Source organism: Bos indicus x Bos taurus, chromosome 15, assembly GCF_003369695.1.
Source record: "Bos indicus x Bos taurus breed Angus x Brahman F1 hybrid chromosome 15, Bos_hybrid_MaternalHap_v2.0, whole genome shotgun sequence".
In the NCBI taxonomy this organism is placed as follows: domain Eukaryota; kingdom Metazoa; phylum Chordata; class Mammalia; order Artiodactyla; family Bovidae; genus Bos; species Bos indicus x Bos taurus.
In genome coordinates, this window is record NC_040090.1 from 60,821,822 (window position 1) to 60,838,427 (window position 16,606).

The 16,606-nt window shown below is 45.4% G+C and overlaps 1 protein-coding gene across 31 annotated transcripts in view; it reads right to left on the minus strand.

Annotated features, from left to right (window-relative positions):
• Nucleotides 1-12,688, minus strand: part of NCAM1 (neural cell adhesion molecule 1) — a 362,796-nt gene extending 350,108 nt beyond the window's left edge. For 7 of the 31 annotated variants that reach the window (XM_027563714.1, XM_027563718.1, XM_027563716.1 and 4 more), the window contains exon 1: nt 12,173-12,520. In XM_027563714.1, the coding sequence (XP_027419515.1) occupies nt 12,173-12,224 (52 nt within the window). In that variant the 5' untranslated portion in view covers nt 12,225-12,520. Of the gene's footprint in view, nt 1-12,172 lie in introns of all 31 variants that reach the window. The other 24 variants (XM_027563726.1, XM_027563730.1, XM_027563728.1 and 21 more) reach the window with 12 other exon arrangements.
• Between the last annotated feature and the right edge of the window lie 3,918 nt (nt 12,689-16,606).

The following is a 16,606-nucleotide window of genomic DNA, read 5'->3' on the forward strand; positions in this document are numbered from 1 at the left end:
ACTGAACTTAGATCTTCTCATGCATACAACAGCAGGTGTTTAAGGTTTCCATTTGCGTCCTGAATAGAATTATCATATAGCAACCACAGCTTCACTGGTGATTGGCGGAACCTACTGTGGACAGAACAGACACTTGGGAGATGAAATATAAACAGAAGAACACTGGAAAGTGGTCAATCTCAACCATTACCATCCACTCCTCTGCTGATCTGATAAAAGCAATGCGTCTAAAATGTGACAGGCAGGACAGATTTTAGAAGATTTTCCATGAAAACTAATGACTAGAGGGATGGTATGGGGAGGGAGGAGGGAAGAGGGTTCAGGATGGGGAACACATGTATACCTGTGGTGGATTCATTTTGATATTTGGCAAAACTAATACAATTATGTAAAGCTTAAAAATAAAGTAAAATTTAAAAAAAAGAAAGAAAACTAATGACTAATGGGTATGGGATTTCTTTGGCAATAATAAAAATGTTTAGAAATTTTTAAAAAGGTATGTGCGTGTTCCTACCAGTCTCTCTTGGCTCTTTCCCTTGGTGTGTGGGTAGTGCCAGATGGCCCTGAGCTTGCAGCCTTCCCAACGACCTCTTCTCCCCTTCTTTTTGGCCAAGTGTCTTAAGGTATCAGCTCTTCCTCCACCTTTGACTCTAAGAACTTGAATTTCACTCTCCGACTGAAACTACTCTAACATTTCCATTCTCCTCCAAATCCAAAGATTCTCCTTGAGTCTCATCCTCCTTATTCTCCTAACCACAACAAGCACCGCTGCCCTCTTTTTCATGGCACCATTTGTTTTGCAACTGGAACATAAAGCTCATTAGAGAAAGCTCAGGTTGTATATAAAAATAATCTTCTTTCAGTCTTAAAAAGTGAAAAAGATTTTTAAAACAAAACTGAGATTATGCTTATAAATTCCATTTGCTTTCCAACTCTTCTACTTAACATTATTATCCTTCTCTAACCCAGGCATTCATACTTGGCGAGGCTCTGGTCCCCTTTATTTGTTCACCATCACTTCATAAATTATGGACAAGTACCATTCTAGATGCTACATAAATACAACAACATAAATACTCCAGGTGTGATAAAGACTCCACAATGTACCAGTTGTAATTCATGGTGTTTTCCCTCCACTGAAAAAGGATTAAAAATATAGACTACTATGACTGTCTTCTTGATCTCCTTAGCTGGGTTACCTCCAAGCTTCCACCCAAACATGCAACAGTTTAACATACCTCATCCATGCTAAATCCTTCCTTTAAACCTCTTTCAGCTCTCATTTACACTGTGAAGAGTTTTCCAATCTCCCCTGGTGCACAAGCAATCTTTATCTTGCCTCGACACTCTGAGCCACGTACTGGCTTTAAATGCTACCTGGTATTCCCAGCCGTCTTTTCATTCTCTACTAGACAGTAAGCTCTCTTACTATCAAGGAATTGTACTTGAGAGTTTTGGGGTTTTGTTTTACATCTGCAGCTAACAGACTGCAGCAATGCTCAGTAAGTATTTTCACTGATATTGCTTCTCCCTCTCCCCACAAACCCATTAAATCTCTTCCCAATCCCTTCTCTGCACTACAGACAGTTTTCCCTTCTCTCTAGTCCTATATTCTTTCATCTATGACATTAGCTTTCTAACTCTTTTGACCCGAGTCATAACATGATATATGTTTTCCATTACAACCAGATCAACAAAAGTTTCACAAAACAATATCTACCCTTACTGTATAAGATATACTCTCTTTCTATTTTATTCCATTTCTTCTTTCTCCCTCTTTCCCCCTTCCTTCCTTTCTTTAACACTAGTAGAAGCCAACTGAATAGATTCCACCACCCATGGTTGAAAAATATTGACCTATAAGACACATAGATGCCCAATTTTTTCCTAAAACCTAATGCGCATAAACGGAGAAGGCAATGGCACCCCACTCCAGTACTCTTGCCTGGAAAATCCCATGGATGGAGGAGCCTGGTAGGCTGCAGTCCATGGGGTTGCGAAGAGTCGGAAATGACTGAGCGACTTCACTTTCACATTTCACTTTCATGCATTGGAGGAGGAAATGGCAACCCACTCCAGTGTTCTTGCCTGGGGAATCCCAGGGATGGAGGAGCCTGGTGGGCTGCCGTCTATGGGGTCGCACAAAGTCAGACACGACTGAAGCGACTTAGTAGTTATAGTAGTAATGTGCATAAAACTGAGGGTATCCATTCTTCATCCAAGGTAAGCCCTTCTTCCCAATTCCCTATCAGGCTGACAGTACCATGATTATTGCATTACTTTGGGTTTACAGCATCAATGTTTTTCTATCTCAGTCTGCTACCATTTTGGACCTATCGTTTCCCTTTCTGGCTGATTTGTGATCTCCAGGGTGTCAGCTGTGGATTCTTTTCATTCTTACCCAAAGTTACCACAAGTGTATCTTTCCAAGATTATCTGCTTTATAAAATATAGATATATCACAGTTGTATTTCTTTAACAAGCAGCTCTGATACACAAAATTTGATTTTTGTAAGACTTTTCAGCTGTGTGTGTATTAATAAAAGGTATAGTTAAATATTTTGGTTTGTGGTGAATTATTTGATTTGATTTTCCTATTCAAATGAGGAAATTACAGTTTGAAGATATTAAGCAACTTTCACAGATTAACTAGACTAGTTGGTAACAGAGCCAAATGCTGAACCCAAATCTTTTAAATCTAAGCCCAATTGTTCCCTTTCTTCACATACACATCTTCCTACTCTTAAAACAAAAGACTTTCATTGCACTTCACAGGCCTTCAGAGCAGCTTTAACTGGATCTCCCACCTCCCAGCCTCTAAGTTCTCCATCATCTAGCTGACCTTTTATAATGCAGCAAAAATCCTTTCACCAACTCACAATTTTGTCCAGCCCCTATAGTGCTTGCCACATAAAACTAAAACTTCCTTTAAGGTCTGCAACAATTTTCCGCTAATTCACAGCTGGCATCAAACGCAGAGCCTAACACAGCAGATATTCCATTGCTGTAGCTGACTATACCCTTAAATATTTTAAAAAATGATTTTTCTTACATCCCCAGTAGCACCCCCTCCTTTGTTTAGCATTTACGATTTTAATAAGACCTGTGCCAACATCCAGTCTGCTTTCATTGCTCCTCAATACCAAGGATCCTCCAGCTAGACGCATCTCCTCCTACAGAGAACTGGTCCTTCCTCTTATTTATCCTGTGTCCCTGGAGCTTGAGATCAGTAGCTCTGCCACACCTTTTTCCAGACACGAAAACCAACTAAGATGATTTTTGGCTTTCTGAATTATTCTCACAATTACTGCCTGCCTCCTTCTCTCTAGGCACTTACTCACACAGTATCTTTCAGGATTTCCTACCATCTGAACTAAGTGTCTTCGCCCCAGCCATCTGAAAGCCTCTGCAGGACCAGTATAATACACTTAAATGTATTTTGTTTTTCCCCTCGGCTTCCAGCACAAACTCTGCACATCCCATTTACACCTGTTTAATAACCATTTCAAACAAAACCTCCATGGAGGATGAACTTTAAAAACAAATACTGAGTTCCATTCAGTTTAGTCGTTCAGTTATGTCCAACTCTTTGCAACTCCATGGACTGCAGCACACCAGGCTTCCCTGTCCATCACCAACTCCCACAGCTTGCTCAAATTCACGTCCATCAAGTCGGTGATGCCATCCAACCATCTCATTTTCTGTTGTCCCCTTCTCCTCCTGCCTTCAATCTTTCCCAGCATCAGGGTCTTTCCCAATGAGTCAGTTCTTTGCATCAGGTGGCCAAAGTATTGGAGCTTCAACTTCAGCATCAGTCCCTCCAATGAATAATCAGGACTGATTTCCTTTAGGGTTTGGTTTGATCTCCTTGCAGTCCAAGGGACTCTCAAGAGTTTTCTCTAACACCACAGTTCAAAAGCACCAATTCTTCAGAGCTCGCTTCCAGTATCTATCTTACATATGTGTAAGATATTATCCACCTTGCATATGTGAATTAGTTAAGACCCACAATGCAGGTGTCACTTTTCCCATTTTACAGAGAGGGCGAGCTCAGAAATGCAGCAACTTGTGGAATGTCAATGACAGTGACTTTGACCTAGACCTGTCAGACTCCAAAGCTCTTAATACTGCCTACCACTCCCCCCTTATTTCCATCAGATCCAGAAGCCAAGCAAGTTCACCTTTGCTTGGCATGTACTCTGATGCTGTGCTAAGTCACCTCAGTCGTGTTTGACTCTTTCGACCCCGTGGACTGTAGCCTGCCAGGCTCCTCTGCCCACTGGATTCTCCAGGCAGGAATACTGGAGTGGGTTGTTATTTCCTACTCCAGGGGTTCTTCCCAACCCAGGGATCGAATGCTTGTCTTCGATATTTCCAGCCCTATAGGCACATTCGTTACCACGGAGCCACCGGGGAGGCCTGGCTGATCCTATATGTATTCAAATTATCCTAACCTTAGAAAAGGATGAAATGCAGTCAGAGAAAGTTACAGTCTGCGCTTCACCTGAGTAAATCACTTACTTACTCTCCTAGCCTCAGTTTCTGTGTCAAGACCTAACACAATCTGGCCCCGAAAATTGTTTTTTCTCCTCATCTCTGGCCATTTCTCCCCAAGCACCCTACAATGTTCCCTAGATACGACTGTATACATCCACGTCTCTATGCGTTGGTTCTACTGAATCACCTCTTCTTCCTCCTCCATCCACTGAAGGCAAACTGACGCCCCTTACCCACCTCAAGGGAGCCCCAAGCCGAATTACTTGTTTCCTTCCTTGTGCTCCAATGGTATTTAATTCATGTCTGTATTTATAAGTACAGGATGTCTCCCCCACACTGGATGGTAAGCTCCAGAAGCAGAGACACACCTTACTCGACTCATAACTGAAACCCACCACAATTCCTGAAACTGTTTGACCATCACAAGGTTTCAGGAAAGTTCGCTAAATTGAGAAAGTCAGGAATGTCTGTTGTGATTCAACCAAGATTTGTTAAGCAGTCAATCAACCATGCCTTCAACTAAGAGGAGCATCTGTCCTTCCTACTTCACAGAGAGGTTTTTAAACGTTACCTGTTTACCTCCCCAACTACCCAAAGATGGATGTCCCCCTGATAATATCTCATAGCACCCTGCTCCTTTTCTTAGTTTTTAATCAGAATATGTAACTATAAAGATGTGCGTGAATTACTTTAACATCTATATTCCTCCACAGTCTTAGACTGGAAGCTCTATACAGGGATGATGTATGTTAAGCTTACCACTGCATTCCTAGCACCCAGCACCTACTTGATTAATATTTACCAAATAAAAGATATGAAGATGAAAAGACACAATGATCAAAACCTCTGTGAATTGTATACAGATGATAAACCAGATACACTAATTAGGATTACATATCCAGTTTATCCCCTTTGATGGCTACAACAAAACCATCAGTCTCTTCTCCAGTATCCTATGCCTTTAGTTGGCAAACCTCTTCCAGCCTCACCAATAGGGCACTTATGTTTGACTCATCTCAGTAAAAAGAGCAATTACCTTATTTTTATTCCAGTTTGTAATTTATAAAAATATCTGCAGTGAGACATATTTAATCACCTCAGTTCTCACTAAAGACAGTCTATAAAATATAGGTCAAATAGCTTTTTCTTTTCAAAAATAACTTTGATTTTGATACATGGCTCTCATCTTCAAAGCACTACACAAACAACCTTTACGAGGTACAGGTACACGCTGGAACAATTAGTTTGTATTCTCAGGCGAGTGGGCCCAGGCAGGCCAACACAGTTGCCACGGCAAGTCAGGTGTTTGCATGGACTCCTTAGCTGCATGGGTTCCTTCCAAGGCTCAGGGGGCGATGCGGATCTGGTGACATGTAACTGTACTCACAGTCAAAAGCAAGAGAGTTCTGAATTGCCTTAAAAATCACAGACCTTTCGGCCCCATGAAACCCAGAATCCTTTTGCTAACAACTTTCAACTTCCCAAGACCCCCTTCTCTCTGAAGTATTCATAACCAACAACATGGCAGGCATATTTAAAACAAGATTTTTAAGAATCTAGTTCTAATCAATGAAATACAGTATTTTAACATCCTTTTTTAAAGTCTATCTAAAAAGAGAGCATGATGTCTGAATAATTTTTTTTCTAGATCCATATACACCCCTCTTTCTCTTTAATAAGCACAGCTCATGTGCATTCTAAAATATTCACAAGGTCTCTAACAAGGAGGTATTGCTAATTTTCCCACCTCACAGAAGAGGAAATGAACTTAGAGAACTGAATTGACTCACCTGGGATCAGACAACTAATAAAGGATCTATGTGCCTGGGGTGTCACCCGAGGGCCACCGGCCACTCTTAATCTCTAGGCTCTCCTACTCGCAGGGTTCCTTGACAGCAGAAATTAGGTCATCACAGTCCTTTGTAATTCGCCACAGAGCTGATGATAAAAAGCTGGCACTCAATAAACATATTTGATGAACTATTTAAGAGAATACCTATTATAACCCAATCCCTACTGGCATGACACCACTATGAATATTCCTAAATGGTGAGGTAATCTGATCTCTCAGGAATGGTACAGGATGGAAAACAGGGCCAGATGTTGCCAGGGTTTGCAGCTACAAATCAAAACGTACTCAGTGAGCATATCCAGTGGAACACAGGTTAGACAAAAGCCTGTCAAGTCCCACCAGTGAGGCAATCTTTGAACTGAAGTCACATCTACAATCATATCTACATATATCTGGAGAAAAAGAATGCCTAACAGGTTTATTAAAACCTTTAAAACACACACACATGCACAAATACACAAGACAGACCAAATGTTTTCTTCTTCTAGCACAGTCCTCTTTGAGTGATTGCTTGGAAGTCAAATTAATTCTGCAGGAAAGAAAAAGTGTGGCTACCTAACTGAAAACAGTGAACTCAGTGGCTGCGTGTAGACACGGCCTAACAGCATATCAAGTGTAGTGTATTGAACGTGCCTGAAAGGCCGCCATTGGCACCCACACCAACATCAAAAGGCAGTGCTCCTAATGAGGATCTTCAGCCAAGAGACGGCGTTTCAACACGGTGAAACAAAAGGGCATAATGGCACCACTGGCAACGCCAAATAATTTCCATCCCTGTACAGCAGCAAATGGTTTTCAGTGTGGCACTAAGATGCAGTAACAAAAAGGGCTAGAGTTGACATGCCTCTGACCTTCAGATGGCCTTCTGCGTGGTACCACTCTACAGTAGTTAAGGACATTTGCCTGTATCGCTGATGGTAGGTTCACGACACGGTTTTCTCATATGAGAAACTCTGGATCTCATAGAGACCTATTCATCAAGACTCGGAGAGGTCCTTGGGTATTCACTCTTCCTAAGAGGCCGACTCTGACAATACTGCTCAAAGCCTCATTGAGTATTTTAAGAGATGTATAAAATCCTTCTCTGAATCGTATTGTTTCTTCCTTTTTAACTAAAGGAATCTTAACCTTGCCTTCTTGATTCAAACCTCAAACAGCCGTTATCATTATATGGCCTGCAGAGTCAAGTTTTCAATGTGGTTTAATTTGTAATTCATTTTTAAGGTTGGAAAAAAGTGCTATGTATAATTTCCTGCCTCTTCTTTTAACATTCCAGAAGTTTCTCAGCCTATATAGTGTTAGGTGAATTGACGGATTAATAATACCTAAACTGAAGAATTATCAATTATGGAATTTACATTTAAATATTTATATTGACAGCATAAGACATGTGTGTGCTCAAAACCTCAATACTTACGTAGCACAGGAGAGCCTTTTAAAAATGGCTTTGTCTCCTGCCAGAGTGACTGTTCCCAGAAGACTGACGAGGGCAGGTGCCAATCTCTTCTCTCCTCTCCCTGCTGACTGGTTCTGCTCTCCGGCACCGCAGAACCAAGATCAGCAGGGAAAGTTCAAACCGTTCATTAGCAACAGGTAGTCAATCACTTACTTTTCACCAAGACAGGAAGGACTGTCTGTAAAATATCTTTGGAGGTGTGCCATCAGCACTGAAGTCCCTTTCAGTCTGGGAAGCAGCCCCCATCCTTTAACTGTGAAGACGTAAACGTGGGGAATTCATCAAACTAATATTAAATAGAGGCTTTGTCACCTTAAAAGACTCTGCTTGGATTAGAAATTCTGAAGTCCCTATTTCAAGCAGTGTGAAGTTTACAAGATACTGTCTGTAATTTACAAAACTAGGTTCTGCAGCAAACAAAAACATCTGTCACGTCAAAAGATTAGTATTTGAATGACAAAATGGTGCTATTTATTTTGAAAGGCAATTAGGATGTTCCCTATGACAGAAAAAAAAATACAGATATAGATCACTTACATTAAATAACATATTACCTATCTGAGGAAGCTAATTAATGATAAATGTATTCTAAAGAAAAGTGCTATGCAAAACTCTCAAAATTGGGGGTTTTTCCCTCTCTTATTGCTGCTTTGACTAAGCACCTACAGTCCTTGAAAACAGCACATCCACACCATGAAGTTTTTTGCAAACAATTACTACTTTAATTCTTGAACTATCAAACTCAAGAAACAACCACCATTTAAATCAACAAACCCATAGCTTAATCAATTAGCATAGAGACTTCGATGAACCACCTTATGGAACAAGCATGTGTCCTGCTATTTTAACATTATTTTCAAAAAAAAAAAAAGATTCTTGGTAAAGGTATCTGGGAAGAAGTCATCAAGTTTAATCTGTCAGGGGAAGACAGGGGAAGCTTCTTGAAAAACTGACTCTACAAAACAGTAAGTGTTAGACTATGAGATTCCCTGGTGGCTCAGGAGTGAAGAATCTGCCTGCCAGTGCAAGAGATGAGAGTTCAATTCGTGGGTCAGGAAGATTTCCTGGAGAAGGAAATGGCAGCTCACTCCAGTGGGCTTGCGAAATGCCATGGACAGAGGAGCCTGGCAAGCTACAGTCCTTCGGGTCGCAAAGAGTCTGACACAGCTGAGAGATTAAGCACAGCACAGCTCTATTACATTCCATTAAACTTTGTTCAGAAACATACATTACTGATCTTAAAATGAAAACTGATCAAAAAAAATTTTAGCTCACCGTAACTGTATTGACAGCAAATTCTGCTGAAACATATCTTAATTCATTTAGAGAATGATATCAATATGTATTATAAATATACATGCAAGCCAGCTTTTGGGTAGCAAAGGTGCTCTTTGTTCTTAATCTGGTGCAACTTATTAGAAAACCAGTCCTGATCACTCCCTGACTCTTCCAAGTTGGCAGAGAATTGCAAAAATTATCAAATAAATATGACTTAACAACCATTCCAGATCATTCAAGCAATTTTTCCACAAAACATCTAAAACGGCATCACGATAAACTCAAATGTGTAATTCCACAACCTTTCACTTTATTACTAAGGAGCAGAAGGCACCAAAATGACAGCAGACACAATTCCTTTGGTATATTAAGATGAACACACCTTACATTTACATTTTCATGTGCTCCCAGCCGGGCAGTGACTTAACTACCATTGTCCCTGGAGATGCTAGAATATTGGAGGCAAACAAACAAACAAACAAACAACAACAACACTAAAACGTGTGTGTATGTGTGTGTGGGTGGGAGAGAGAGAAAGAGGGAGAGAGAGCAAGACTGCTCTGTTATTTCTGTTTCTGTCCTGCCCCTCTGACTTGAACTCTACATTGGTTTTTTCAATGGTGAAAACAATACTTTAATGGAAAATTATTTCTCTTTGGAAAACCGCTCAACTTCTTTCTTTTGTTAAGCAACCTTGCATGTGTTTCTCGTTCGTTCTGCCTTCTCCCCATCCTCATGTTACTAGGGCCCCCGAAAGAGGATGCTTTCATTCCAAACACTGGTCAGAAAGCCACCCATACCTTGGCAGCCAAGAACAGCCAATCTGGGATTCCCTGGGCGTGTACCTGCTATAACTCCCTAGGGAATCCCGACACCAAGAGCTACACGCATCACGGGGTTGGGGACAGCTGAGCGATCCCCCAGAGCCCCTCAAAGATCAGGTCTGTATGGTCATGCCCCCACCTAGGGAACAGAAGGCCCCAGAATCACACAAACACACTCGTGCGGTGCAGGGAAATCAATCGCGCGCCGGAGACCTACCGACACGACGTGAGAAGACCTGACAGGGCGCCCCTGGCCACCGGGCAGTGGGCACAGAACCAGGGGTCAGCCGGGGTTGGCCCCCCGTCGGGAGGCTCGCCCCCGCCGGCCAAAGCCCCGCCCCCGGCGTCGCCCCCGGCCCGAGGCGCGCCGGTCAGCGCACGCGCGTCGGTGCGCCCAGCCTCTGCGCCCTCCCGGGCCACACGCTCCGGCCCAGACGGCTCGGCGTGCGCGCGCGAGCCCGTGTGTGTGTGCGCGTGTGTGTGCCAGAGGAGCGGGAGGGATGGTCCAAGCCGGCGTGCAGGAGGCGCGAGTGGGCGAGCACGGGCGGGTCGGCCCGGGAGACCTTCCTGTGACCACCTCGACTCCATGTTATCTCCTCGGAAACTGCGGGTCGGGCAGGGGGCCGGCCGCAGGGCGGGGTTCCTCCCGGCCTGGGCTTGGGGGGTGAGCGAGACCGTTAGGCTGGCGCACCGGGAGACCGTGCTGGCAGCCCCGGGCCGCCACCCGCGCCGAAATAAAAAGCCTCTCACAGCTTCCCGCCCAGCCAGCCTCTCTCTGATTGGTCGCTGGAGAAGAGACCCGAGTTGGCTGGAGGCGGCGGCCGCGCGCGGCTCTCGTGCCACCCGGGGAGGGGGCGCGTTGGGTGCTCCCCGCTCTCCCGCACTCCGGCCGGGCGGTCTACGGCCGCTCCAGCGGCGCCTGGCAGCGGCGGTCGCAACACACAGACCCCTCCGCCCGGCTCTCATCGGGCGCTTCTCCCAGCACACGCCCCCCCACCCCCCAGCCTAGAATGTCCGCCCACCCCACCCAGCACTCTGCATCCCCGTCTCCTTTATTCCCGTCCGTCAGCTCCAAAACGCAAATCCTGGGGCGGGGTGGGGTGGAGTGAGGCAGGGTGGGGTGAGGCGGGGTGGGGTGGAGTGAGCAGCTGGAGGGGAGGGTGGGCACGCACAGAAAAATCTTCCAGGGAGGCTAGGATGGAAATACCCCGAATGGGGAAAAAAAAAAAAAACAACAAAAAACCACCTCCCTCCCGGCCGCCAAGGTGTTTTGGGCGGCGGCGCGGCCCCCTCCACCCGCTGGAGCATCACTACTGTCTTCCTCCTAGCTCCCTATTGTTCGCACTTTCCCAGGATCGGGAACCTCGCCCAAAGAAAGGAGACTGAGGCGAGGTGTTTCGAGAGGCTACCTGCCATTCTTCTCTCGCACCGTGCAACACGGAGCTCGCGGTGCGTGTGAAGGCACACGCGCGCACACACGCGCGCACACACACACCAGGCAGCCCCGATCACGCCCTCCTCGCCCTCCGCCCCTCCGCACTTCCTCCTGTCAAAACGCAGCGCTCGACCCTCCCATCCCTCCTTGCTCTGGGCCGAGAGCAGGCTTTGCAACTAACCAGCAATTTGGCAAATGAAAAACTAACGTCATATCGACAGGGAGGTGCAACAACGGCCACACAGCCCTGAGATTCTGCCCATTTCGCCCCATTTTTGCAAACCGTTATTTCTCCGGGGCGGGGAGGGAAGGGGGTAGGCGCAAAGGCGGCGAGTCCCACTTTATTAGACCCGGGGAAATAACGATCGCGGGCGGTTGCCCCGGCCTTATTGTTCACTCTTCGTGGGGCAGGGGCTGAAAACCCCTTCCCCATGGAAGCCGAGCCTGTGTGGCTGCACCACCGAGCTACGGCATCCGCCGCCCGCTTTCGGGGATGGAGCGCTGCCCATCGCCGGCGCGACCGCAGCGTCCCCGGGAGCGGAAGGTTCGGCTCCCAGCGCCTCGGGCACACAAAGTGGGAAGGGCGGGCGCGCTGGAGGGGCGCCCGGCGCTCGCTGCGAGGGGAGGCTGTCCCGGTCCAGGCAGCCCGGGAGGGCGCGGGGTTCGGCTAGGCTGCAAGGACGACGCGCTCCTTCCTCAGCTCCAGGAAAATGAACACCCTTAGCATTCCACGTAAAACCACCCCCAAATAACAGCGTTCCTCGGGGGACGAGGAGGGGGCAGAGGGCAATGAGCATATCAAATTGAGAATAATAATTTTGAAAATGTACCTGCAGTTCCCAGGAAAAACAAAGTCCAGATGAGATTCTTAGTTTGCAGCATTGTAATCTGCTGGCCGGGAGGGATGTTCTTGCCGCGGTAAATTCTCTGCCCCCCCCCTTGCAGCGAGTGTGGACGGCGGCAGAGCAACAGACCTAGGGGCAGACAATTGCCAGGCTGAGTACGATTATTTTTGCAGAATTGTTTCCTGCCAGCCGCTGCCGAGATGCGTTCACGCGCTGATCGGAGAATGAGTGACAGTCCCAGCCTCAGCACACTAGCAACTCGGAGATCCTTGCGCTGGCCCGGGTTCGCTTTGATGGAACTGGGGATGGGAGCTGGGGGCGGGGGGCGGGGGTGAGAACCTCACTGTGTCCTTCCACCACGCCGGCCACAAATAGTGCCTCACATCAAGGAGGTAAGAGAGACAGGGGAGGCAGATGCGGCCGCCTGCAAAACGTGGCCTGGAGCCGCCGGAGGAGTCGGGCTGTTTCACACGCAGTCTTCCAGGCAGAGCTGGGATTTCTTCTTTGCACAATTCTCCCAAGCCTCCGCGGTCCTTAATGCCGTCCAGCCTTCTTTCATCAGGAAGCTTGGGTACTTTAATAACTAGTAGATAATAAAAAGAAAATCTTAGGTTTGCGTAGGGTTTCAAAGTTGTCAAATCCTCCATTTAGATCTTAAGATCCTTGAATTATAAGAATAGCCTAGGACTTCATTTTTTTAAGTGCAGGAAATTAGAAATTTGGAGAGGGATGGGGATCGCTGTTGTGGGGTTTGGTTTGGGTTTTGTTTATTGGTTTGTTCGATGCTTGTTGTGAAGTTTGCCTCACAGAGGCAACAAATCCCAAGGGAAGGAGATGGGAAGCAACTGAAGTTAGGAGAAAAACGCAGATGTTTAGAAGGGCTTTTCAGAAATAACTGAAGGTTTTCTTGTTTACAAATGCTGAAAACTGTTATAAACCCAGATTTTTTTTTAAATGTAGGTTTTATAGTATAGGCACTGTATTAAATAGTGTTTTCTTACAAGGGCTACAACCTCAGTTCTTATAGACTTTAATAAAGATCATCACTGAGGTACCAACACTAAGAGTTTCAATGAATCTTCCAGCTGTATTTTAAACAGAAAAGGGTGGAGGAGCAGGGTGAAAATAGGCATGTTTCAGCCCCTGAGCAAGGCTTGAGTGTTTAAGGAACAAAAGGTGAGGTAGACTCAGGAGCTGGCCGTGTTCGAGCTGCTGGACTAGCCTATTAGCCTAGCACAGAGAAACCCTCCCAGTGGAAGGCTGCCTGCCTATGTTCAAAGCACCAGTAAACCAACATCACCATGCACTCCATTTTTCTTCAAAGGTCAGACTCTCCACTGCTGTATCACTCTTTTAAAACCTGTTCTCTGCTGGTTAACCAGCCAGCCTCCATTACTGGAGAGGCTTGCACTCCCCACTCCCCGACCCCCCCACCCCCCTCCCCGATCTCCCCACCCCCGTGTATTTGACCAGGCCTGCCACACCAACAGACTGAAATACACGGGCACCTAAAAAGGGCTTCCTCCCCCAAATCTATCTTTCACAACATTTGCTTTGTAATAATTCCCTCATACCAACTGTAAATAATTTTAAAATACATAGAAGTGGAAAGAACTAAAAATATCCCCCAAATCCCACAGATTCCAGAGATACCCACAGCTTTTCTAAGTCTTCTGTAAATGCATATGATTTTTATCATTGACATAGTCTAGTAGAGCTTTGAATGCTGTTCATTTTCCCTAACATCTCATGATAAGCATTTCCCCAAGTTGTTAAAAAGTCTTTTGAAATCTTGTATAGCAATGTGGTATTTCTGCATCTCCAAAGTTCTTCAATGGTTTTAGCATTGCTGAATATTTAGATTGTGTCCAGAGTTGGATAATATAAATAATGCTTTTTGAAGTCTTTTGGTAAATATTTATTGAGCAACCACTGCGCTTAGCCTTGTGCTGGGTACAATGAATTATATAGTTACTGTTGTTGTTTTAATGGTTGCTGTATTGAAGCCAAGCATCTTTGGCTTCAGACATGAGGTTCGGCTAACATGTAAAATGGTCACATTAAGCCTTGTAAACTTAAGTGGATAAACATATTAGACTTTTTCCTAAGGAAGAGACTTGATAGCAGGGAAAGATGGGGAGAACAGGCCTGAGGGGGCAAGGAAAACAGTGAAGGTTGGAATACCTAAAATATAATTTTTCTGTTTCCAATTTTACCAAGAGTGAGAGACACACCCTTCTCTGCCAACCTCCTTCCCTATAGCCCCTATCTGTGGAATTAAAAGATTCCTCACAGTTTTTCCCCAAATGTTCCTATTTTTAGCTTTTCAACACAGGCAGGTGTGGAAATCCTATCTCACTTCAGCATGACTGAATTTCTTTTTTTTTCCCCCTCTCTGTCTCTCTCCAGCCCCTCCCTGCCCTGTAACGCTGTTGCTCTCTGTTGTGATGACTCATTCTAGAATTCTGGCCTGCAGTCCTTCCAGTCCACACTCCATGTGTCTCTCCCGTGTTCTTTTAACAGGATCCGTCACTTGTGTCCAGTTCATCAGCTCTCCACTTGTCAGTGCCCACATCTCTGAGTTCTGGGTGACAGCTCTTTCCTGAACCTCACTTTGAAAGGAGACAGAACTGTGTCCCTACTCAGACCTCTTTCCCCAGGGGGGTCCCAGGTTGTCAGGTCCACCGTAATGAGTATCTATCGTGTGACTATCCAGGGATTGAAGCAGAGGAAAGAGACACTCAGGACTGTTTCAGAGATGGAGCTTCCCTAGTAAAATGGAGAATGGACTATAAAATCAGCCATGGCAAGAACAGCTGGGAGGCCCCAGTAGTGCTCTGAAAGGGGTGGGTCCTGATCCAAGACAGTGACCCTGGAGAAGGAGCCAACAGGGTGCAGATTTGAGAACTGTTTCCGAGACAAAAACGGTGGAACTTTGGAACTTTCTGAAGGTTGGCGTCTATGGCAGGGGAAGAAATCAGAGTTGCTTTCATGCAATAAATACATATTCATTCTTTCACTCAACAAATACTTATTCAGTATCAACTAGGTGTTCAGCACTGTTCTAGACACTCAGGACATAGCAGAGGACAAAAGAGAATCTTTGCCTTATAGGCTTCTGTTCTTATGTGGAAGATAGAAATTAATTGACAAATAGCATGCAGATGGTGATATGAGCAAATAAGAGACAATGAAGAAGGGTACAGGGAGAGGGAGTTGGGGGAGGGTTAGCATTTTGTATGGGGGAGCCAAGGGCTTTCCCTATGGTTCAGCAGTAAAGAATCTGCCTGCAATACAGGAGACACAGGAGAATGGGTTCCACCACTGGGTCTGGAAGATCCCCTGGAGTAGGGTGTGGCAACCCACTCCAGCCTTCTTGCCAGGAAAATCTCGTGGACAGAGGAGCCTGGTGGGCTACCATCCATGGGGTCACAAAGAGTCAGACACAACTAAGCAACTGAGCATACTCAGGGGAGCCAAAGAAGACATCTCTAACTCAGGGATGTCTGGCAAGTATCTCAAGCAAGCAATGATGCCAAAGCTTCCAGTGTGAGCAATTAAGTAGCTGCTGGTGACATTGACCAGGGGTGGAAGAGGAAGGGCAGACTTGGACAAGGTAATAAGCCAAGGAGCAATGGTGTCAGCTCTGGACATGTGCATTCTGAGATGTTTGAGTTACATCCAAGTGGAGATGTACAGAAGATGGACAGTCAGATGGAGAGGAGCCCAGAGTCCATCAATATTTAAACTATGGGCAGAAGGAACTGCCAAACAAAGAGTGAAAATGCGGTCAGAGAGATAGAGAAATGGAACATTATAATGTCACCAAATAAAAAGGAGAAGAAAGTTTTGAAGCAGTCACATAAGAAGACTTAAAAGTTTCTTGGACTTGACTGTTGGAAAGTCATGAATGGTCTCTGAGAGAGCAGCATTCACAGGGAACAGGAGAGATCACTTTCCCAGGCATGGAAGACTGGCCAGGAAGGAGAGCTGGGGATGTGGACCACTCTCAGGGGAGCTGCATGAGGATGGAGCACAAGTGTGATAAGGACAAGGAGAGAAAGGCAAGCCCGAGGAAGAAGGAAACTTGAAAACAGGTTTTCTTTTCTTCTCTTTACTATAAAGATTTAATCATTAGGCTATAAAGTCAATTCAATTGGCTGCTAACTCCTGTTCACCATCACCACCACCTTATTGTCTAACTTAGACTGCCTGGAAAAATGAATTTAGTCTAGAGTCAAATGCCCTCAAGGACATTTTTCCTCCTTTACAACTTCTTTCATGTTGGTGCTGAAAAGGAGAACTAAGGCGTAATCTCAGGGCCCACACATATCCAAGAAGCTTAATTTCACATTTGACATGAGTGAAATACATTCTGGGAAACACAGTTGCCTACGACCAAAGCTAGAGACAGTGAGC